At 38.5% G+C, this 24,436-nt stretch overlaps 2 protein-coding genes and 1 long non-coding RNA gene across 11 annotated transcripts in view; 2 read left to right on the forward strand and 1 right to left on the reverse strand.

Annotated features, from left to right (window-relative positions):
- LOC111868585 (protein regulator of cytokinesis 1) overlaps positions 1-8,118 on the reverse strand; it is a 38,913-nt gene extending 30,795 nt beyond the window's left edge. For all 4 annotated transcript variants that reach the window (XM_023859372.2, XM_023859371.2, XM_023859373.2 and 1 more), the window contains exons 1-6: positions 7,978-8,118; positions 7,589-7,727; positions 6,923-7,021; positions 6,255-6,395; positions 2,059-2,178; positions 1,671-1,826 (exon numbers count right to left, since the gene is read on the reverse strand). In XM_023859372.2, coding sequence (XP_023715140.1) covers positions 1,671-1,826; positions 2,059-2,178; positions 6,255-6,395; positions 6,923-7,021; positions 7,589-7,727; positions 7,978-8,000 — 678 coding nt within the window. In that variant the 5' untranslated portion in view covers positions 8,001-8,118. The remainder of the gene's footprint in view (positions 1-1,670; positions 1,827-2,058; positions 2,179-6,254; positions 6,396-6,922; positions 7,022-7,588; positions 7,728-7,977) is intronic.
- A 2,916-nt stretch (positions 8,119-11,034) lies between these two features.
- Positions 11,035-17,708, forward strand: LOC117282639. Its single transcript, XR_004513459.1, has 2 exons — positions 11,035-11,441; positions 15,467-17,708. It is a non-coding gene; the product is annotated as an uncharacterized LOC117282639 (long non-coding RNA).
- Positions 17,709-19,284: 1,576 nt separating this feature from the next.
- The window catches only part of LOC111868578 (nuclear pore complex protein Nup93), a 54,798-nt gene continuing 49,646 nt past the window's right edge, over positions 19,285-24,436 (forward strand). Inside the window, exon 1 of one of the 6 annotated variants that reach the window (XM_023859359.2) lies at positions 19,285-19,362. The gene's annotated coding sequence lies outside the window, so the exon portion shown is untranslated. Of the gene's footprint in view, positions 19,449-20,494; positions 20,597-24,436 lie in introns of those variants that run through there. The other 5 variants (XM_023859357.1, XM_023859353.1, XM_023859358.2 and 2 more) reach the window with 5 other exon arrangements.

Genomic DNA, 24,436 nt, shown 5'->3' on the forward strand with positions numbered 1-24,436 from the left:
TAATTTTTTCATGTTTCTGTGTATTATCTCAATGAGAGATTCGACTTTCTTCAAAAATATTTTCACATCACCTTGAGGTGATCTGTAAATACATATCAATATACATTAAAATTTTTCAATTTCCACACCTGATATCTCAAAAATTTTTTCACTACTCAGTTCATTTAAAAATGTGACTTCCCTTACGTTCACCTCTTTATTTACAGTTATACATGATCCACCACTCTTACTTCGCTTTTTACAAAATTTACCAACCAGTTTAAACTTATCTATTTCTACCAAAGTTAGTGAGAATTCAAATGATCATTAAAAGGCTTATTCACGAGAATGTGCAGTTACAAAGTCATCCTTCCAGGTATGTCCACAAGGTTAGTGTTGAACTGCATGAATCATAGACCAGTATCCAGTGTTAAATGGCCTTCGGATGCATCCAATAGAAGCATTCCTTGTTTTCTCAAGAATATTCTTGATCCACTAATTCATACACTTGTTACCAGTTCTCCATCAGTATATCCATTCATACATCTGTTAGTCAGATACAATTATTACCCCCTTATGTAGCTGTGCTTGGACATGGTTCTCTTAATTCACTATGACACATGGTCATAGTTCCATGCTGTCTGCCAATTGGGTAGTGTATTTTACTCTGTACTTCGTTACTGGTTAATTGCACTTAGATTTGCTTCTCAGACACTTTGAAATGATAATGGATTGTTCATCAGTTTGTACCAATGAAGCTTATCTCTAAAACCAGCCACTGGATAACAGAACCGGGAATTTTACCTAGTGAAAAGGACTTACCGAATGTTATCACTGGAAAATGAGCCTAAGTATCATCTTATCAACACACGTTTGAAAGTAACAAATGTATGAACAATTAAAGTGACAAGTCAAAGGTAAGGTAAAAAGGTAAACCTATCCCTGTAACAGGTCGTGAGGGCCCATAGGGTTGAGGCGTCGAGGTTCCCACATTTTGTCTAGATAGTCAGCTCACAGATGGCAGCAAGGTTGTCAGCCTTACGCGGCAGCCTCCCTTTACCCCAGAAAGATTCCTGGTACTCATTTCTGTTAGAGGCTGAGTAGACCCCAGGGCCATAAAGCAGCTGCAAGGATTAGGTCAACTGAAAAAAATCCATCTCATCGGGACTTGAACTCGTGACCTTCTGGCTTGTAGCATAGTGTTTCAACTAACTATGCTACTGTGTGCCCCCGACAAGTTAAAGATGGAAACTTAAATACATACATTTTGATACAAAAAGTGTATTAAATGGGCAAACTGTTAGTTCTCTGGTGTTAGTTATGTGCGTTTAGGTAAGTAATCCTGATATATGAGAAATATGTTGAAAATGAAGAGTATACCTAAATCATATGGGAAAATTTGGGGACTATGTATTTTAAAGTTTAAGGTGGGAAAACATCTTAAGCAGTGTCTCCTTAAAAGTGGTCCCACTGTATCTACTAGCAGCAAGAAGATATTTAGGAAAGCACAAAGATACAGTCTATGTGGCAATATCTATAACATGTCAGAGGCATAATACTGGAATGAAAGATGATCAAGCTTTCAAAATCATTTAAACAATTTTCCTATAAATTAAGAGAAAACATCGAGCAAAATAAACTCAACAATTTCCAAATTAAATATTGTATATGTAAACAGCAACATTACACACTTTTAGTGCAGCCATGTTCTCCTTTGTTGGTCTGAAAGCTGTGTCCTCTTCACATAAAACAAGTTTCTCAAATTCCAGAACTGGTACAATTTTAAGTTCAGACACAATAGTAACAATTGCAGACTTTGATTCTTGGTACACTGACATCAACCGCTCCTGAAATTCAAAAGAAGGTATTATGTCTTGTAGTGGGGGGAACTGTAAAATTCAATACATACCACAAATAAACAGGAAAAACTACATACTATAAATAAATGAAAACTCAATACCATTGCACCACCAAAGAGGTCTAAGTTACCCATACCCTATTTTCCCACAGTGCTAACTAATTTTGGAGTCAGTGATCATAACAGCCAATATTATAAATGCTTTGCCAAACAGTGCTCACCTTTTCATCAATTTTCTTCTTGATGTATAATTCAAATTCAACAAGTTGTTGTTCACTGGGTACTTGATGTGCAAAATCAGCGTGTGGCTGAATTCCCAAGGCATTACAAAGGAGTTCTTCCTGTATAAACAATTTGAGAAGTAGACTTAAAATGTCCATGGTAGTGATATTATTTTCCAAGCTATTCACATCATGTCTTAACAGCAGACTTAAGAAAATGGAACTCCTAAACAGAAATAAGGATGAAAATATTCCAGAACTGTGTAAATGTACAATGAAGTATGTCCAAATCAGAGTCCACAACAAATGGATAATTCAAGCTGACCCTCCACCCTTTCAATCAAATTAAAGGTGGCTGGTCTGGTATCTTAAAATATTAATGATTCATGAAAGAATTAATTCAGCCATACTACTTTTCCAAACAAGACGTATAAGATGTTAATAACAAAATATTATGTTAGGCAATACAATGTTGCATAATACGTCTGAGAGAAACAAAATACAAAATACAACAATACCTCGCACAGTCCGGTTTGAAAATTTCAAAACAAACTAAATTTTAATTGAGGAAAATAAAAACAAATTCTAAAAAATTAGTACACAAAATTATTCTTAATACATAAATATTCGGTTGTTTCCCTTTATACAGTCAAGTCTCTTTTTGTGCGATTTATTTTTATGTGGTTTTAAAGCCATGCGATACGATACATATTTCAATTTTTTCTGGGGTTCCCCATTGAATATGTATGTACCTATGCTTGGGTTGCTCGTTCTTGAGCTCTGACAGCTATCGCTGGAGGAGGGGGGGCGAACACTACTTTAATGGAATTTTGGAAGAGCTATATCAGAAACGTTATCAAAAATATAGGCGAAGCATGGGATGAATTAACGGCAAGCAATATGAGGGCAGTACGGAAACTTATCATATCACATTGTGCAAATGATTTCATTGGTTCTGAAACTCATTTTGCTGAAGTCACTAATAACACAGTAGAAATTAAAAAGCAACTTGGTTTCAGTGAGTTAGATTCCATCAATGTAATTGAGTGCATCAAATCGAACACTAATGAACTAGATAATGAAACACTTATTAACACAGATGAACAACGGGAGGACAACTTAGACAACGACGACTGTGTTGAAGTGCCTGCACGAGAATTAACAGCTGAACAACTATCAAAAATTACTCGAATGGTTGAAACCTTGTCAGAGCATATTATGGAAGCTGACTCCAATATTGAATGTAGCCTTAAAATTTGCTGAACGATAAACAATGCAATTCAGTGCTACAAAGAAATGTATGAATAATGTTGTATTTTCGCGTCCTGTTGCACTGATTTTCATCCACGATATTGTCACGTGTTGGGTGTATATGCGACAAATAACTTCACGCCGTAATTGATATAGCTAATTTATTCCACTCGCTCTTACAATCACACAATTTACAATCTGACAATTACTGCCATTGGCAGTATCACAAATACTAGACCGCAAATGCTGGTCGACTGCTTGGCTGACTCATAACTCGTAACTCGAGAACTTGAGAACTAACTGTGAATAATCTTCGCTGCTCCTTATTTAGCCTCGTTCCGGACAACATAGAAAACAGCCACGTAATAGGCACCACTGTTGTCTGGCGCCATGTTGCTAGCAACGCTGTTGGGAGTTGTTTACTGCTGTGTAGCAATGGCGGTATCGCGTATTACGTCACTGCAGGGAGAAGCGGGGTGTTGACTGGCTTATTACCGTAGCAACGGCAACACTCCGAAAGTGTTACGTCACCACTGGCAGGGTGAGGGGTTGTCCTCCATTGCGCAACACGTCACAATATGTATGCAATGGCCGTCTTGTAGTGCACTCAATTTCACCTGTTACTTCACAACATGTTTCAGCAACATAGGGCCATCTTCAGGTGCTTTATTTATGCTAAGCTATTTCATTGTTTGCCATCATTTGTCTTTGTAAAATTATACCATACTATACGCGAGCTTGAATTAAGACACATAAGATAAATAATCTTAACAAGTTTTAGTGTATAAAAATTTATTATAGTTGACGAATAATGTACTTTTTAAATAATTTTACAAAGACATATGATGGCAAACAATGCAATAGCTTAGCGTAAATAAAGCACCTGAAGATGGCATTATGTTGCCGAAACTTGTCATGAAGTAACAGGTGAAACTGAGTGCACTACAAGACCGCCATTGTATACATATCATGGATGAAATGTATGAAGAGAAAAGGCCAAAGAAGAAAAATATGCAGACATCAATATTGCAATTTTTAGAGAATAAAAAAATGAACTGCAAGAAATATTACTTTTTAAAAATCATTTCTAATAGACATTTGAATTTATTAATTGCGTTTTATTTACTGAAAAAACGGAGATTTTTTTGGAACCAATTATCACTTTTTGTATGTATTTAGTTCCTCGATTAGTTCGGTTTCAAACAGTCCAGGATATTGGCGGAACCGATTAACCGGACTATCTAAGGCATTGCTGTATTGATCTCAGCTCTAGGTACTATGATTGTATTCTTTGTCTAAGAACATTATGTAACCCAGTCAACAGTCCTTCGCTGCCACCAAGGACACATTATGCAGTGAACTGGTTTGACCCAAACGTTAGCTTAAAATCAGCCAAATTGTTATTCTCAAGGTCCACTGCCATCCTCTGAGGTCAACTGATTTCTCTTAGTATTCATAATTTTGTGGGGGGCATGCAGTAGTGTAGTTGGTTGAGGAACTATGCTACAAGGGCGCGGGTTCAAGTCCCAATGAGGTCATTGGATTTCTTTCAATTGACCTAATCCTTCCAGCCGCACTATGGCCCTGAGGTCGACTCAGCCTCTTAACAGAAATGAGTACCAGGAATATTCTTGGGGGTGAAGGGCACCTGGTGCATAGGGCTGACAACCTTGCTGCCATCTATGAGCCGACTGTCTAGAAAATGTGGGAACCTCAACATCTCACAACCCTATGGGCCTCCACCACGGCCTGTTACAGGGATACCTTTACTTATTCATAATTTTGTAAATACATCCATAATATCTTAAGAAAGTTACGAATTTGTTGTTATTGCAGTATTGCCAGGTGGAATGGACAGGTTCAGATAGTAGATATTTGTTAGATGAAACAAAATATCACCTCAAGAACAAGTTTTGGCCAGCACATTGTAAACATTCTAATACTTTGTTACAGACTTCAGGAAATGCTTAGATATACCGGCTGGGACTGTGTGTATGTCTGTCCATTTTACTGGTGATTCAGTAGGTAAGACACTCTGACACAACAGACAGTTTTGTAAACTGGTTATAATAATTTGGCATTTAATTACATACATAGCAGCCTCCGTAGTCTAGAGGTAACGTTCCCACCTCATGACTCGTAGTACGCAGGTTCAAATACCCGGCGGAGGTCGTCGAATTTTTAAGGACGGAAAAATTCAGGGAACAAGTCCTCCGGGAGGGACTTTAAGCTGTGGGTCCCGTGTTGTAGCTTTACGGCATGTAAAAGAACCTCATATCTCCAAAGGAGATCACTGAGCCAAATTAACGAACGTTTCCCGCCCAACAGCAGTCACTTATACCTCCGGTAGATGGGGGAAGCATCTATAATTATAGATACCTCTCAGCTAAGTAGAGTCGGTCTCGCTGGCTGGGCGGGACTGATGGTAAGCACCAGTACCGGTAGGATATAGAGACTGGTAGAATATCATAGAGGGAAGCACAATGGACCAATACAGGTCTCAGTGCATGGGGAAACCCACCCTTTCCAATAACTAATTACATACATGGAAGTAAAAATGATGCAAAGTTGGTGGAAGGAACTGGGAGACTTGGGCATATGTGTGGTGGTACTCAATTCGCGACCTTCCAGTGTATACATAGTGTCTCAACAAACTACACTACTGCATGCCCACAGTATTAGTAATATGGATCATAAAAAAACAGATTTTGAAGAAATGAAGTGGATTGAAGTCATTCAGGTAGGATCCTCTAGCAAGATCCTGTGATGGTAATATTTAACCTTCATGATCCACAACAAGCAATCTCTTGATGAGCTGGATAACTGTCTTCTTTCAATACCCTGCAACTTACATATCTTGAACCTTGTCCAAATTGTACATTTTGCTGACAATTGTGATGAAATAGCATTAAATGTCGCTGTGTCTCATTCTGTGTCGTACTTACTTTGCTCTTCAATTCTGCCAATCTATGCAAGCGTGACTGCTTTATTTTCCGATATTCTTCCACTTTGCATCTCAGTATACGTTCAACATTACATAATGGCAAGTTTTCATAGCCATTGACAGAAATTTCCTGATTCAGATCCTGAATATGAAAAATATCATTAGTCTGTGCATTTGCCAAACAGAAAAACCTCACACAAATTCAACATAGAGAAATAACCTGATTTGGAAGACATACTATATATACAAATACATTTTCATGGGACTCATTATATACAGGAATAATAAACAGTGTTTATCAAACAGCCAGTTCCACACTATATTTTGTTTAAAACGTGTTAAATAAAATTTTTGGTTTGACAATTTTGGCTCCCATTATATGATGAGAATAATCTATTAATTTCCTAAGGTTCTGTGTCAATATCAGATGGCCATGTCCCTTAAAAATATTTTAGACATTATCAAATTCCTGTCTTATACTGTTGGTAATGTACCAGAGTAATGTTCCATCAGGCCTCTTAATTTTCTTCCAGGTTAGAATATAGCAATTCTGTATTGACTTTTTAATTCACAAATGAATTTTGGTGCTGTGGATGCCAAAAATTTACTGGTATCACCACAACCATTATCATCATCATTTGTTGATGATAATGATAAAATTCATATTACCTTGCTCAAATCTGCTATCTCTTTCAAGTAATTTTCTATCATTGTTATAATTAAGTTCTTATTTTCCTGTTCCTCTTCAAGCATTTCATCAAAGAGAGACTGAAAAAAAAAATAAAGACAGAACAGATTTCGGTACTAAAAATCATATATACACAAAACTGTCAATGACTGTTAATAAAAACTGAAGACCTGCAAAAGATTATTTTTCAGTTCTATCCAGTGTAATATGTAAAAATGTATGACCATTTATCACAAATTTTATAAAAAAATCTACCGAACGAACAGAAACAGTGTATTTCAAATAGAATTTTTTTCCCAAAAATAATTTTCAATTTTGGTATATTTCATACTCTTTAATTCTGGTTTTCTACCAAATACAAGGGGCAGATTCCTAGCCGCCTCCCCATCAAATTACATTGAAAATTCTTCCAAGTATATAATTTTTATTCTGAGACTTTGTACTGTACAGCCACTCATGGACCAAATCTCAGAACCAACAACCTCAGAAGCTAGTTTCTTTCTGTATGTTCTTACTGCTTAAAAATCCAATAACCATTTTCTTAATCACACCTTCTAGAGTATAAAAAGCATAAAATACAAATATTTCTGAACTGCAAAAAATATGGAGCCAAAAAATTTAAAACTGAATCTTAAAGCAATATTCACCTGAACATGCTTCTTCACTGCCTCACATCTCTGTTGTATGCTTGTATCACCGAAACCACACTCCTCCCAAATCGCTGCCAGTTTTTCCATAGAGGTCCTTACAATGCTGTTAACAGACGTTGTCACATCATCACAATTTCTGAAAAGGAATAAGCACACAAATGCATTTTTGTTATCTTGCATACCTCCCTGGTTTTTAAGTCCTTTATTTCACTATACTGAAGCTTTTCAAATAAAAACCAAAAATCTTGATCCGCCCACATACAATATCTTACAAAAATCCTTCGGTGCTGCCTTAAGTACTTTTAAATCCTGATTTTAACTTTTAATTTTAGATGGTATATTACACAATACACATGTTTCTGATAAGAACATCTAAATTTACTCACCGAGCAGAAATAAAATCAGCCATATTTATTATATGTTATCAGTATAATAATTCAAAGCGTGACCAAACAATAAACTACGACAATTTGATGCCACACGCCAAACCAGATTCGGTTAAATTTCGTTACTTTGAATATGGCTGACAATTCTTTCAAATGCAATAATTTGATTGGTTCAGAGAAACGGAAATGGGCGTCGACGAGTTAGAATTATATCTGTTATCCGTGGTAACTAACCATTGGGCCTTCGTTCAAAAAACACGACATATCACGGTTACTGATCTACACCGAAATTCCATGTAGTAGTGTTACACGAGTAACAGGAAATACGTAAACAATAAGTAACCATGTAGCAGTGTTCCACGGGTAACAGTAAATACATAAGCAATAAATAATCTGCATGTCATGGAACACAAAGCTTATGGCAGATCATATTCAGCATCCTGTTGCATTGAGTTGATCTGACGGTCACCACGGTCACCACTAAGTTCTCTGTCTACTGTGCTGCTGTTCTCTTCACCGGTTGTCTGGTAAAGGTTTGCAACCTTGGCGCCATACCGAATGACAACACCGCTTCCGGCAACTCTCTTGTTGCGTTAAGTCATCGCTGTCCCGGCCGGTACCGGCAACGATGTGTTTACGCGCTGTCACATAATGTGGTCAAGGAAATAGTAATGTTAACGTTTGTTGCTGTACAACATTACAGCAAGACACTTCTCGCTACAACAGAGGCGGTGTTTTCTGCGGATCCGATGGTAGTTAAGTTAAGGAAGTTAAGGACCACCAAAAAGAAGCCATACAGTGAGAGGACATGTGCCATTCAGCATTGAAGTTACGAAAGCAAGTTGCGTATATGCTACGAAAAAAAAAAGTAGAATCAATGCGGGAACGCAGAACACCATAAACATGCCGGATCTTCGTAACATGACCATACACAATAATGAATTGAGAGCTAGAGTCAGGCAGTTGGGTGACCTCCTACAGGAAAAAGAAAATGTAATAAAATATTTGAAGAGAAAACAAGAACAAGCAGACAGTGATCTCTCCCAAAAAGATGAAATTATAAAGGGGTTACAAATGAAGCTGGATGTCCAGAAGAACTGCACAGAGGACGCGAGGCACAAAGATGCCGCATTCATGCAGGAGACAAAAGAGAGGAATTCTGTTGTGTGTATCAACAGTAAAAATCTGGAAGATTTTAACAGCGGCGAGTGGGATCTTGAAAATTGGGATGACAGCAGCACAAGCAAGGAAGGACTAATGACAGAAGAGCTATGCAGAGTAGTATGCAGCATAGTCTACCAGATTAGAAAAGGTTCTTTTAAAAAATCCTAACGAAGATCCTGGCATTACCTCTTACCATCACTAATATTGAGGGGTTTGCCTGCATTATCCACGACATGGCCACAAACTACCCAGACTTATCAGAAGTTACTGCAAACCTGAGTGAGGCAATGTTTCGCAAATTGCCTCCTGAAATAGGTACGAAAATGAGAAACTTCTTAATGAAACGGTGTAACGACTTGTTTATGTACCCAAATGTAGATTCAGGCACGTGGGCAATAATGGGAGATCTTGAACGAGCCAAAACTTCTGGTGAAAAGAAAATGCTTCAAAGATGCTATAATGAGAATCAGAGACAAAGAAAAATATATCAAGAACGCAAGGTTTATTGGTGAGCTCTGGAAAGCCGGAAGTATACAAACAGAAAAAATACGCGTATATTTGCAAGCTGTTCAACGACTGTGACGACTTATCCATGAAAGGTTTGTACTCACTTCTTAAACCCGTTGCAGAACACCTCGAGGAAAGCAATGAGGATCTCTGCCATTACTTCAACCACATAGAAGAGATCTGCAAAGTCGAACATATATCCGCTCTAGTGAAGCTGGACCTTCAAGACTTGGTTGAATTACGCCAAAATAAGCGGAATGGAAAAATATACTAAGCACCCTATCCCATTCCAGCCAGCGAGGACAGGACAACACCCGGCAGAAATATTTCATCAAATCTGAAGGTGCGCCATTATATTATGCCAATGCTAAAAAAAGAATGAAAGGATAATCTTTCTTGCTTTTGATCATTTGCTGTAAGAGTTTGTAATAGTGAATAAAGTGCTGCTTAATTTTATCTTCTGTATCAATTGACCAGTTATATAATTCAAATGAGGCGACCTGGAAGCTGTGAAAAATGTTATTCCAGAATTTCTCTTGCAATACTGGTAAAAACTGGGAACATCTAACTATTTTTGTACCTCGATAGAAGGATGCCAGTGCTGGATAATATTTTGTATGACGTTGGTAACAGCGATATTTCTCGATAATTTCTACGGCCAGTCTTATAACCCTGCATTTAAATTGGTAAAATAATAGGTTCCTTCCACTGATCAGCTATCCAAATACAATCAATCAATTTACGGTTCTCGGGCCGTGATGTTTCACCTCCTGCTTGAATCAGTTTTCAACTTTGCAGTAGCAAATTCAGCTTCACGGGCGTTGACGGGAATAGGTCATGCAACGCTATTACCGTAGAACCGTAGAAATCTATGTGGTTGTTTTCCTGTAATGTGATACGTAGCAACCTGGTAACCGGTCTCGAACGTCTCAAAACCCTATGGGCTCTTACGGCCAGTTACAGGGACAGCTTTTACCTTCTAATAAAAGTGTCTTTGCTGGTGTAGCATTTTAACACACACTTTCGTTACTGTTACGTAACTTTCAGAGATACGTAGAATGCCTCTGCATGGAACTAAACTCAAAATGTATGAAGATTTTACAGTGTGTGTATTGGGGAAAAGACAGACTTTCGTCCTGCCCTCGTTACAATCCCAATATTACGTACACATCACAACGCTCGGTATAACAATTTAAACTTCACATAACCTGTAAAGGTTCATATTACTACTGCAGACCTACTGTCATTATTTTCAGTGCCGACAGAAGGAACTTAGTTGTATTAAAATACATGCCATGAGAACACGAGGACAGCCGTTCGCCTTATATAAACTTTCACCGACATAAGCGGTGACCTCGTTTCATACCAGTGCCTCTCAGGTGATTATTTCTCTAGTATTCTCAGGTATACCGAACATACAAAATGTCTTCAGCCTTTCTGAACATGTACAGTAAAATATTACTTAAAAATGTCAGTGATATTTGTTACACTGTTAGAACACGAAATGGAAACTTGTTTTTGGTGTCTATACTTCAGAAATACAATGGAATTAACATGACAGTGTCAAATCCAAGAGAATTATGTACAGGAACAAGCAAATACAGTGCAGTTGGTAAATTAGCACACAATCAGAAGCCTGACTGGAATAAGGCTGTGTCAGAAGCTGAGAAAGTAGTCAGCTACCTGACCTCATTTTTGAGCTTATGTTGGCTCTTGAGTGATGAAATTGCAAATGTGGTTCTCCATTTGCGTAAACTAGTTGGTTCAAATCACCCGTTACTGAAAACTGCAAAGTAAGTAGCAAATTGGCAATTAATAATGTATTTTCCTGTAGGGCTGTAAACTTTGTTTGTAAGTTTTGCATTTTTCTGTTGGGCTGTACTTAAACGTGTCTTTCAGTGAACAGCAGTTACTGTGCTTAAGTGTTAAATTATGGAATGTGTACACTGAGCAATGACTAGTTTCAATTTTGATGTCATTATTTAAAAATGGTGTAGCAAAATGTACCTACCATAGTACATTTTGGACCATGCCTCTGATTATTTTTCCTGCCATCAGTTTTAACATACACATGTTCCAAGTTTGCACTTTTGGTGAAAAAGTTACATACTTTTAGCATGTTCAGTTTCTTAATCTCTTTTCTGTGGTAGTGCAGAAACTGCTTCTTAGCTTAATTTCCTGTAGGACATGAAGGAACACACAAATTGTTAAGGATATATCAAAATTGCAGAATTTGCTTATAGGAACTTGTTATACAATGGCTGCAACAACATGCAGGCATGGGGACTTATTGTATTGCTTATTTCAAAAGCAGCAGGACATCTTAATGTGGAAGAAATGGAGGAGGACAAAGCAACTGTAGTTCTGCATTGATTGGATTGATCTGGCTAAGGATAGGGACCAGTGGAGGGCTCTTGTGAACATGGTAATGAACCTTCAGGTTCCATAGAATGTTGCGAAATTCTTGAGGAGCTGCAGATTTGGCTTCTCCTCAAGAAGGGCTCAGCTGCATAAGTAAATAAATGAGTAGTCGCTGGCTTTCCACTGCGGCGGCCCGGATACGATCCCGGGTCTGGTCAAGTGGGATTTGTGGTGGACAAAGTGGTGCTGGGGCAGGTTTTCTCTCGGTACTTCGGTTTCCTCTGCCAATCTTCATTCCACCAATTGCTCCACAATCAACCTCGCATATCATCTGGGGCTGGTACAATAGGCCAGAAGTGGCTGCAGTACAAGGGTTTTAGAACCACCCCACAAGCAGTAAAAAAATAATGTTGCTCTTGACTTGTCGAGCTTTTTTTGGCCGAGATTAAGAAGGGCGATAATACCATAGCGATCCAAATGTTGTTGGCAGATGTCCAAGTGCGTTTGTTTATGCAACACTGTGAGTTGTGACCCATTTTGCACAGACTTTATGAAACCCAAGTCTGTTGTGGATGATTTTGTAGGCAGAACCATGACTAATTTGCAGACGATTTGCCACTTATCAATAGTCACTCGTCTGTCTAACAGAACCATGTCACGTGCACGCTCAGTGTTGTCCTCATTTGTGGCCGTGGATGGTCGTCCGGCTCCTTCCTCATGCGTAACACTTGTGCAACCATTTTTTATTTTTTCAATCCATTCGTAGACACTCCGTTGCGGCAAAACACTGTTCCCGTATTGTGCTGAAAGTCTTTGATGGATTGCGGCCCCTGATACACCTTCCGACCACAAAAACCTGATCATTGAATGTTGCTCTTCTTTGGCGCAAACAGAAAGTGGAACAGCCATGATGAACGGCAAGGTAGCGACGATGGAACTGACCTAGCAACATCAAACCTGCGCAGAAATAATGACAAGGAAACCACGCATGGTGATGCTGCGGAAAACGACAGTGCTGCCAACAGAAACACAAATACAACTGCATTGCGGTTAATTATTGACTTCCCCTCGTATTAGATGATTTAAAACTGTTTTAAGCTACTGGTGTGTTCATGTCACAGTTCATACTGTCATGCTATGAAAGGAGCAAGCAAGAAAGAGACAAAGTATGTTTCAAAATCTGCAGCAGTTAACTGCTGTAAGGCTGCCCAAAGTAACACCGAAGTTATGAAACAATAGCAGTAGTTTGCCAGTATACAGGGGATGGACAAAAATATGGAAACACTCAAGAAAAAGACACATTACTGATATGGTGTAGGACAACCTCTGGCTTGCAGAACTGCTTGCAGTTGCCTTGGATTGGATAAATAGAGGTCCTGTATGATTTGCAAGGGAATCTTATACCATTCTTCCTGCAAAACATTGGCAAGTTGGGGATGGACAAAAATATGGAAACACTCAACAAAAAGACACATTACTGATATGGTGTAGGACAACCTCTGGCTTGCAGAACTGCTTGCAGTTGCCTTGGATTGGATAAATAGAGGTCCTGTATGATTCCTAAGGGAATCTTATACCATTCTTCCTGCAAAACATTGGCAAGTTCTGTTAATGATGGAGGTGGATAGCGTGCACGCAGATTGCTCTCCAAAACAGACCACAAAGGCTCAATAATATTGATATCTGGCGATTGTGGGGGCCATGCAGACGCGACACTTCATCTTCATGCTCAGAAAGCCAGTCCTGGACTATGTGAGCTGTGTGAACACGGGTATTGTCATCTTGGTAAATGACATCACCGTTGGGGAACATAGTTTGCACCATGGGATGGACCTGGTCACCCAAAATGGTCACATAGACATTGGCAGTGACATGACCTTGCAGGGTAATAATAGCTGCCAATACCATGATAGAACCCCCGCCATCTTTCACTCTTGGCAGCAAACAGTCTGGATCGTAAGCTTGTGATGGCATTCTCCAGATGTAAACTCGGCCAGAAGTCGGAAACAGTGTGAAGGTGGACTCATCTGACCAAATGACCATCTTCCAGTGCTCCATAGTTCAGGTTTTATGACTTTGGCACCACACTCTCCTCTTAGTGGCATTTTGATCACTGATGAGTGGCTTTGGCATTGCAGCTTGTCCAGAAATACCCTGCTTGTGGAGTTCCCTTCCTACTGTTTTGGTGCTGACATTTTGTGAGCATGACATTCAGTTCAGTAGTCACTTTTGCAGCTGTAGTCTTCTTATTTTTCATCGCAATCCTATGCAATGTTCGTCTGTCTCGATCACTCACCACACATTTCTGGCCACGCTGGCGTTTGTCGGATGCTGTTTTTCCAGTCTTCCTGTATGCGGTCATAATCTTGAATACTGTGCCTTGCGAAACACCAAAAATCTCTGCTACCTTGGTTACGGAAGCACCAACCATACGGGCCCCAACAATTTGCCCACGTTCAAATTCTGTTAGCTCTGACATGATGCTCTAAACACTGCACAGAACACTGTCTTGACAACAAATGAAACTTGCAACATATTGCCGAGGTTGTACAGGTAGTGGTAATGGGCAGATATGACAGCATCACCTACAAACGTCGTTAAAATAAACTCTTCAATTCCGGCATGCATTTCACGAGGTGTTTCCATATTTTTGTCCATACCCTGTACATTATCACAATATTCTGTGCTAGTGCAAGTGTCATTCAGAATATAAACGGCAACTCATGTCAAGGGAATAGTACTAGTGTGAAAGGGAAGACTGTGGTGGTTAAATATGGAGAACAAACAAACAACTGTGAAACAGAAAGAAAGTAGTGCCTCTCGAGGCAGTCATTTAGAGGTGGAAGCAAAGACTATAACTTATACCTGTTCTACATGAAAATTGTCATTTGTACAGGTTCAGAGATGGAAAGGACTGTCAGTTTTACATAAAAACCATTACAAAATAGGCAGCTGCAATTTTAAGTCAAGCTAGATGGCGTGCACAAATGATGCCAAGAACAGGTTTTCTATACAGTGAAAGTCTTCACCTTGCAACAAGTTACACCACTGATAATATAGGTGCATAATCTGTTGCCATAAAAACATCAGGCAATGAAAATGTATGACTGTAATATTGAAAGAGTCGGGAGACAGCATGTAACTACTAATGTATGTGATACTGACTTGAAAAATTATGTCAAGGCACAGCTTCCTCTAGGACCAACAGTCAGATAAATTATGGGATGGATGATTAAATAAAATGATGAGGGACTGGATTCAGGTCTTGAATAGAAAATCCAGAGTATTATTCAGAAAACAAGGAATGCTTGTGCTGGATGAATTTAAAATTAGGTAATGCTAGATGTTAAATCTCTGATTCCTGCAGTGAATACTGACCTTGTGGTCACACACTTCACACTTCATAACCACATGTTCTAGTAAATAAGCCTTTTAAGGATAATTTGATTCTTTGTAGGGACCTGTTCTGATACCATTCAAGACAACAAAGGGACCCAGTGGATTTGATCTCAGAGGACCAGGACATCATGGCAATGGATCCCTCGAGAAGTGAATCAAAAGATGTAAAGACTGCTGTATATCTGATAAAATGGAGGCTGAAGAATTTGGGAATGTTGGCAGTGAACATGAGAGTGTTAGTAGTGAATCTGAGAGAGATGTGAATTGTGAAGACAACAGAACTGGGACAGACAATAGGAATGGTCAACACAAGACACATGAAGCTGAATGAAGGTGATGGCTTAAAGAAGGACACTAAGTCAATAAATGTCACATTGTAACATGTTTCCAGTATTTGTTTTCTTTCATGCATTTGTAATAGGAGTATGAAATTACTTTTTCTCTGCACATATTTCAGGTTTGTCAGTAGCATACTGGAAAAGTGGCTAGGGCTTTAAATTATTACAGTGATAAAAAAGAGGTATATTAGAGAGAATTCTCATTCACATCTCAATTATTGAAATTTTCCTGAATTCTCATCTTGAAATGAAAGCCATTCTTCCTTATGCCTATTAAATAAGTGACTTTAAAAGAACTTCATATTTCTGAACATTGACTCCCATTAGTTAACCCATACTTTCAGGTCCACCAGTGAGAACATAAGGATTTCTCTCACTCCCTTGGTGCAAACTGTACATATGAGGAAGAGGTTTAAGGTCAGTCACTTGGTGATTGAAGGTGGAAAGCTCAGGATCCCCCAGAAATTGACAGAATAGCCTGTCACAAAACAGTGTCACCCATGAAAAACTTGATACATATATCTCAATGTGTGACATTTTCTCACCTTGGCTTTCTTTTCCTGTTCTTTATTTTGTTTATGTAACACCCACTGCTTGCTAATAATGTCTATGAGTGCTTCCCCAAGGATCATAAATTGCTTCTTAATGCTGTTCCTTGTACAATTTGATGTGCTTCATCAGCTCCCTCTCAACCTTCGGCAATTCCTGTTAAGAGGAAGGACAAAGAACAACATATGGATCCTTACACTTAACTCTGGTTGAACAAAACACCAAAACCAACCAATGAACATATTCCATCTACCAATCCTCAATCTGTTTTCTAAAATACAAATTGTCTATAAAGTGATCCCTTTCCAAGAGGTTTTCCACTAAAATTCTGCTAGTGTTTCTTGTCTCCTCTATACTAGGTACATGTTCAGTTTATCACAACTATCACAGTTTTCTACCTTAACAATAGCAGATTGTGTGTATAAACAACTTTTCTTTAGTTTCCTTTACATCTCCAAATGAAATTTGCTTCGATGTTTTGAAACAAGAGTTGATGTTTATGCACGAAATTACAGCTTAACGTTGTTTCTGTATATGAATAGTAGCTTACTAGGCAGAATGAATTTAGAAATATGTATCAAGTCAAAATTCTTTGTTAACGATATTTCATGGAAAACATACTTCTGTTTTGACATATTAAGAATCTTTCTGTTTAGCCCAAAGAAGGTCTGTAAAATCTCAAGAAACTCTAAGTGTACTGTGATTGTGTTATAATGTCTGTATTGTTCCTTGCAGTATAAATGGAAAGAAAGAAAGATGCTCTGCCCCTGGTTGGTTGTCATCAGGTGGGCAAAGAGCAATTAAATTCTTCCACTTCCCCAGGAATTCAGCATGGTATATCTGTTTTAATTCATTGTGTAATGGTTTGGCGTGTGTTGCTTAATCCAATGACTAAATTAAGTTTAGCTAATGCCTGCATTAAATGTATTAAATGTAACCCCCACAATGTAGCACATGCACCATGTTTGTAATGTTTACTGATGAATTATTTCAAGGTTTCGAGACAATATGTAATACTTTTACAGGGCTATTGTATGGGCAAGAAGAGTCGGGTATCCTACACTATTAATTCTTATAGAATGTTGTACTGTAAATATTTGTGCAGCAGACATTTTGCAGAAAGTGATTTCACTACAGGTGAAAGGGTACGCCTTAACAGAGTGGCAGTTCCATGTGGCTCAGATTCTGTTGCACAGACACACACCCACAGCCTCCCAACCCTTCATTACATACCCCTTCTTTTGAACCCCTCTCTTCAGTTTTAACTCCTGAACTGAACTGGAAGATGAATAGATGCCAGATTTTTAGTATTCAGTATATTTCTGTAAGATATATTATAATTCTTGCTATGTATCCAGTACTGAACTGGTGCACATGAATATAAGATTTTCAATATTTACTGCATTTCTTTAAGATACGTTATTATTTTAGCCGTATATTCCCATCCAGTACTGAACTTATGGACATGAATAAAAGGTTTTCAATAATCATTGAATTCATTGAATTGAATTGAACTGGAAGATGAATAGATAACAGATTTTCAGTGTTCATTATATTCCTGTAAGATACGAGGGGGGACCCAAAAATAACCGGAAACGACCTGTTGCGCCTGCATGCTTTGTAGTTACGAGTTGTGCTGCTAGGTGGTGTTAGCTGGGGGTCTCCTGCGACTTTTAGTGAGCTGGCGTCAGTCTGAGGTAAGTGGTTTGTCTGTGGTGCTCTGTTGTGTGCGTTCCTGTTTCAACCCTTTGGCGATTAGTGAGATGGCCGACCAGAAGGAACAAAGAGTGTGCGTGAAATTGATAAGATCGTCGAAAGACCATTGACCAACTTTCTGAGGAAACGAACCACTCATGGAGCACGGTCCAGCGAATTTTAACCGAAGGTTTGCACATGAGATGGGTGTCTGCAAAATTTGTTCCTCGCTTGCTTGGAGATGACCAAAGAGAAAACCGCGTGAATGTTTGCCGCGACTTGAAGAGTGAAGTGCAGTTTTCCCTAACAGAAAGCAAAATTTCACGCACACTCTNTTATTTTTGCCATATTATTCTGTGCAGTACTGAACTGGTGAAGGTGAACGGGTACCTGATTTTCAGTAATCAGTAAATGCAATCTTGTTGACAAGAGTGAATTTCAGATTCTTGAATTTCTTCATACCAGTGAAATTAATAATAAATGAAAAAGTGAGTATTATTGCTTGCTGTACATGATTCATAATGCATTAATGTAAGTGAAAAAACTTAAGTTCTGTTTGGCTTTCAAGTGTAAATTCCATCTCTGATGGAAACAGAATTTTCTTTCATGTTTCCCCACCTACAGATTTCATAAACACAGGTATTCTGTGTATGGTATGGTTCCCAATGTACAGCACAACTCAGTAAGGAGGTGTTAGACTGATGAAAATGAAATGCTCGTACTTTCCAGGCACTGGTGGAAAACTCTGCAGATAAAAAATGTTGCAACCAGATTTCTTGTATTGCAGAGGTTCTTACTCTGTCCTGTATTTTTTTTTTTTTTTGGAACTGGCTTCAATATCACTCCATATTCCTTCAAATGGATATGAGGTAAGTGACATTGAACCCAATTCCAAAAAAAAAAATACACACGGAGGAAGAACCACTGCAGTGCAAGAGATCAGGTTGCAAAATTATTTATTGCTATTCTCGTCAAGTATAGTTCAAGGTGGGGGGAAGAGCAGTACCCCCCCCCCCTCAAAGGTGGGGGTATGATAGCATACGTACTTATGGATTGAGCTCTTGGTGTGGGCCACGAGCGCCATGAGAGCAATAATCCCCATCCCCCAAAAAAGAAAGTTTGTGTAAATGCTAGTATACATTCTTACGGATTGAGCTCTTTCCACGGACTCTACGTACTAGCGGCCCTATTGTATCTAGTTACGTTAGCTGAAAATAGATGGCAGAAGTAATGCTATTGTTAAGGCATGGCCGCCACGCTGCCAGCCAATAAAATTGAGTAGCTCTGGCTGGTTCGTAATCCGTAATCGAGTTAGATCGAGTTGCTCGAGTAATCCGTGGCTGCTGAAGTTGCGTACGGTATTTTATGAGTGGTAAGAAGGTTAGAAACGGCGGTAATTTTGTACCACTTGTTGACACTTTCATGATTAATATTAGTATGTTTCACTTCGCTAATTAGGTACATAGTTTCGATAAGTTTGTGTTTGTTTATTGTAGGGCCAGTGTACAGTCTATCTTCCGCTAGTATTAGTCCCAGCGAGGTTATTAAATTGAATTGCATTTTGTTGGTGTGTGGAGGTTATGTTGAAAGTAAAGAAATTGCATTGCGTCTGCTTGTTAATGTAAAGTTACAGGCGAAAGTTCAGAAACCAAAATATAAAATTGCAGTTGAAAGTGCAGAAGTGAAGCTTATCTTACCTAATAAAACCCAGTTTAACCAGGAAGGATCCCTAACCTAATCCATGGAAGAGGATCTTTCGATAAAACTCAGAGCCACCTAGATCTTCGAGAAATGTTTATGTGAAAGTAGACAGTTCATTAGTAGGCCGTAAAAACTTTTGTTGATGGATTTTACTCTAAGTTATTCAATAGATTGTACATATTACGCCCATTTTCTAAAATCCGTGTTAATATTTTCCTTCAGTGCAAGCCTAGGTTCACAACAGTTTCTCCCCTTAAGGTTTTCTAACTTCAGTGAAATGGATAAAAGTAAAAAAAGTAAAGCTATCCCTGTAACAGGCCGTGAACCCCAGGGCCATAGTGCGCCTGGAAGGATTAGGTCAATTGAAAAAATTCAATTACCTCATCGGGACCTGAACCCGCGACCTTCCGGCTTGTGGCATAGTGCCTCAACCAACTACACTACTGCGTATCCCCCAGTGGAAAAGGATACAAATGATAAAGTTTCAGATTATCAGGAAACTTAGGGTTATGGCAGCGTAGGAGAGGCATGAACTATGTTCTGCAATTTAATTACATTGTTCTTATGTTATTAAGTGAAATAGAGTTGTCTCAAACTTGTTTAATATACCTATAAGTTGTAGACATTCACCTACCAATTTCTGTTTAACATGGTATTGGTTATTACGGTCAGAACCAATGATTTGGTGAAGCTAGGATGGCTCAGTGATTATGTATAGCGGCAGTCTGGACAGCGAGGGTTTGACTCCTGGCAGGGAAAAGGAATTTTTTTCATTCTCCACAGCATTCAGACTGTCTCAGAAGCCCATCTAGGATACTACCCAATTGATCCTGGGTGCTGTTGCCACAGAGGTAGAGTGGCTGGGTCATGAAACTGACCACCATCTAGGATGAAAGTCAAGAAAGGTGGAGCTATACCTCACTTCTGCATATATTTCTGTGGCATGGTGCTTAATTAATTAAGCATCAGGATCCTTATCTTACCAGTGATTTGAGTATGCATCATGATGTCTTATTAAATGTTATAGTTGAAGATAGTGCATGATAGCATGCTAGGATGTCTCAGGAGTTGCCGAGCGGTGAAGATGCCAAAACATTCCTTGATATATATGTTATGCAGAGAATTGAAGTTCATGGTTGCAATTGCTTCTTTTTCAAACATGTGATATATGTTTGTGTTATTAACTAATCTTTGTTGGTATGGTATGTTTCAGTGCACTAGTTAGGTACAGAGTTTCAGTAACTTTGTGTTAGTTTATTTTAGGGATATCCATGATATGTATACAGTTGCCGTCTTGTAGTGCACTCAGTTTCACCTGTTACTTCACGACATGTTTCAGCAACATAGTGCCATCATCAGGTGCCCTAATTACGCAATCTATTTCATTGCTTGCCTTTATAAAATTATTTAAAAAGTGCGTATTTGTCAACTATAATAAATTTACACATACTAAAACTTGTTAAGATTATTCATCTTATGTGTCATAATTAAAACTTGCGTGTGGTTCTTCCACTATGGGGGTCATTTTTCGTATATTCTGTGTAGACCGTGTCTTGTGATGTGTGTTCCCTTCTTAGCAGCTTTCACAAATTGAAATATTTATTCTGCTAGAATCTAGCAGTCACAACATGTAAGGATGTTTCTTTTCTGTCATGATGCTATTCACACATTGGTCTATGTGCCAAATCCAGTTTGAATAGGTATCCCTTAGGGTGTCCTATTAATAGTCCTGTCGCCTGACTCAGTTGGTTCCTATTCAGGTCTTAATAGTTTTCAACGCCTATTAGCAGAGGGCTTCTCAAGGGTACCTTCTATATGTTTGTGTGGACTGAGAGTATTACATTTTCTGTTCATCCAGTCCCAGATGATCTACTTGACAGCTCTTTCTGAGATTCCACAAGCCAGATGAGGTGGATGTTCTGAATTTGTTTTTCCACTCGTCAGCAGTTTCTTTCCCTTCAGTTTCTCTGTGTCCTGGCATCCATAACAGTAGTCCCAGTATGTTTGGCCAGTTTCATAAGGGACTGCTTACAGTTCCAGACTAACTTAGGACCAGATGTGAGTTGATCTGATAATTGTCAAGTGCTTTGATTGCAGCTATACTGTCTAATAGAATATAATCAACATCATCATCATCATCATCATCATCACTGGCATGACAGCCCTTTGTGAGCCCTGGCCTTCCTCAGGATTGCTTGCCATTCTTCTCTCTTCGATGCTACATTCCTCCAGTTCTTTACACCCAAAATTCTTATGTCCTGCCACACACATTCTTCCCATCTTAACCTTGGTTTCCCACTCTCCTATTTCCTTCTGGTTTAGTATTAAGCATTTTCTTGATGGTTCTATTCTCGCTGGTACATATTATGTGTCCAGCCCATTCAGGCCTTTTCACCTTTATAATCTAGTAATGTCTGGTTCATTAAATAGTTTGTATAGCTCATGGTTATACCTCTTCCTCCATATTCCATTTTCTTCCACTGGTCCAAAGATATATCTCAAGATCCTCCTTTCAAATATAGTTAACAGTCTTTCATCCAATCTTGACAGTGGCCAGGTCTCAGAGGCATAAGATAGCACTGATCTTCTAAGTACTTTATACATCACAGTTTTGGTTTTCCTGGGTATTAATTGGGATTTCAGGTGTTTCCTAAGGCCACGGAGACATTTATTTGCTGCAAGTACATGCTTTTTTATTTCATCACTGATATCATTTTTACAGTTAACTTCTGATCCAAGGTAAGTGAAACTACATACAACCTCAAATTTATATGAGCCAATTTCAATATATGTAGGTCCATTAGCACAGTCTTTCTTGGTTACCGGCATGAACTTTGTTTTATTTTGGTTAATTTGTAGATTCATCTTTTTTGCTGCTCTTTCCAAATTAAGAAAAGCTTCTTTCATAGATTTTGTGTTCTACCAATTATATAAATATCATCTGCAAATGCCAAAATTTGAACTTACTTGTAGAATATAGTTCCCCTTGTGTTGATGCCTGCATCTCTAACTACCTTCTCTAATGCTATATTGAACAAAGGGCAGGCTAGGGAATCTCCTTGTCAAACTCCATTTCTAGTTATTATAGAGCTGGACAACATATTCTGAATCTTAATTTGGCATTGGGTCTTTCTCATAGCAGCTCTGACTAAGGCGATTATCTTCCGTGGAATGTGCATCTCTTCCATTGCCAGAAAAAGACTATCTCTATCTGTGGAGTCATAGGCTGATCGTAAGTCAATGAAAAGATGATGTGTTTCAATTTGGAATTCATTACACTTTTCAAGGACCTGGCGAATAGTGAAAATCTGATCATTAGTTGATCTTCCTTGACGAAACCCACATTGGTAATCCTCAATTATGCCTTCCACAAAGGGAGAGAATCTGTTAAATAGAATGTTGGAAAATATTTTATATGGTATGCACAACATACTAATTCCTCTATAATTAGAGCATATCATGACATCGCCTTTCTTATGGGTAGGGCATACAGTACTTAGGTTCCATTCTTCTGGGATTATTTCAGTTATCCATATCTTAACTGTTAGCCGATGTAAGTGCTCAGCAAATTCTGGGCCTGCAAATTTAACTAATTCTGCCATGATGAGATCCATTCCTGGAGCTTTATTGTTTTTAAATGTTTTGATAGCTTGTTCTACCTCTTTTATGGTCGGCACTGGCTCTTCAGCCTCAAAATTTCCTTGATTCTAGTCTGTGGTCATACCTTTTACTTGTTTGGAGGCATTACCATTTAATAATTGCTCAAAATATTGTGCCCATCTTTCCAATATTGCTTCACCGCTACTCAATATTGTGCCTTCTTTATCTTTACATAAGGTTTTTCTAGGTTGAAAATCCTTTTGACCCTTTTTTATTGACTCTAATTTCGTTTGATTTTCTTAAATGCTCCAGTTCAATCAGTTCTTGTTTATCATATTCCCTTTTCTTCTCGCTTCACGGTATTCTTCGATGGCCCCTTGAGTATGGTTCCTGTATTACATTCTCTTATATGCCTGGTTTTTTTGTCACTTGTTTTTTTTTTGTCACTTGCTCACACTCTCCATCAAACCAATTCTTATACTTTATCCTTTCCACTCTTCCTAAAACTGCACGAGCAGCATTTATAATAACATCTCTGAGGTCCCTCCAGGCTTCACTGACATCCTCACAATCAGAGAGACCTTCCAGGCATTCACTGATTAATTCAGTATATCTGGTTGCAACTCCTTGTTCCACCAATTTTCCACAATTCAGTTTCTTAGCCTGGGATCCATGTATCTTCCTTGCATTAGATATTCGACTTATAATCTTTGATATTATTAAGTAATGATCAGAGTCAGTGTTGGCCCCCCTGTAGCTCCTAACATCCATCAAATCTGAACAATGCCTTACATCTATTAGGATGTGATCAATTTGATTAAACACATTTCCATCAGGGGATTTCCAGGTTCGCTTATGTATATCCTTATGATTAAACATTTTACTACCTATTACCATGTTTCTTGAGGATGCAAAATTCATTAATCTAATCCCATTATCATTTGACTTGTTATGTAGGCTATGTTTTCCAATAACTGATCTATATATATCCTCATTCCCCACTTTGGCATTCATGTCCCCAATGATTATTTTACAATCCCTTTTTGGACATTTGCCATATATTTCATCCAGTTCATCATAAAAGGAGTCTTTCTCCTCATCACTTTTATCTTCAGTTGGGGCATGTGCACAAATAAGACTATAGT

This window comes from Cryptotermes secundus, unplaced genomic scaffold (assembly GCF_002891405.2).
Source record: "Cryptotermes secundus unplaced genomic scaffold, Csec_1.0 scaffold330, whole genome shotgun sequence".
Taxonomy (NCBI): Eukaryota; Metazoa; Arthropoda; class Insecta; order Blattodea; family Kalotermitidae; genus Cryptotermes; species Cryptotermes secundus.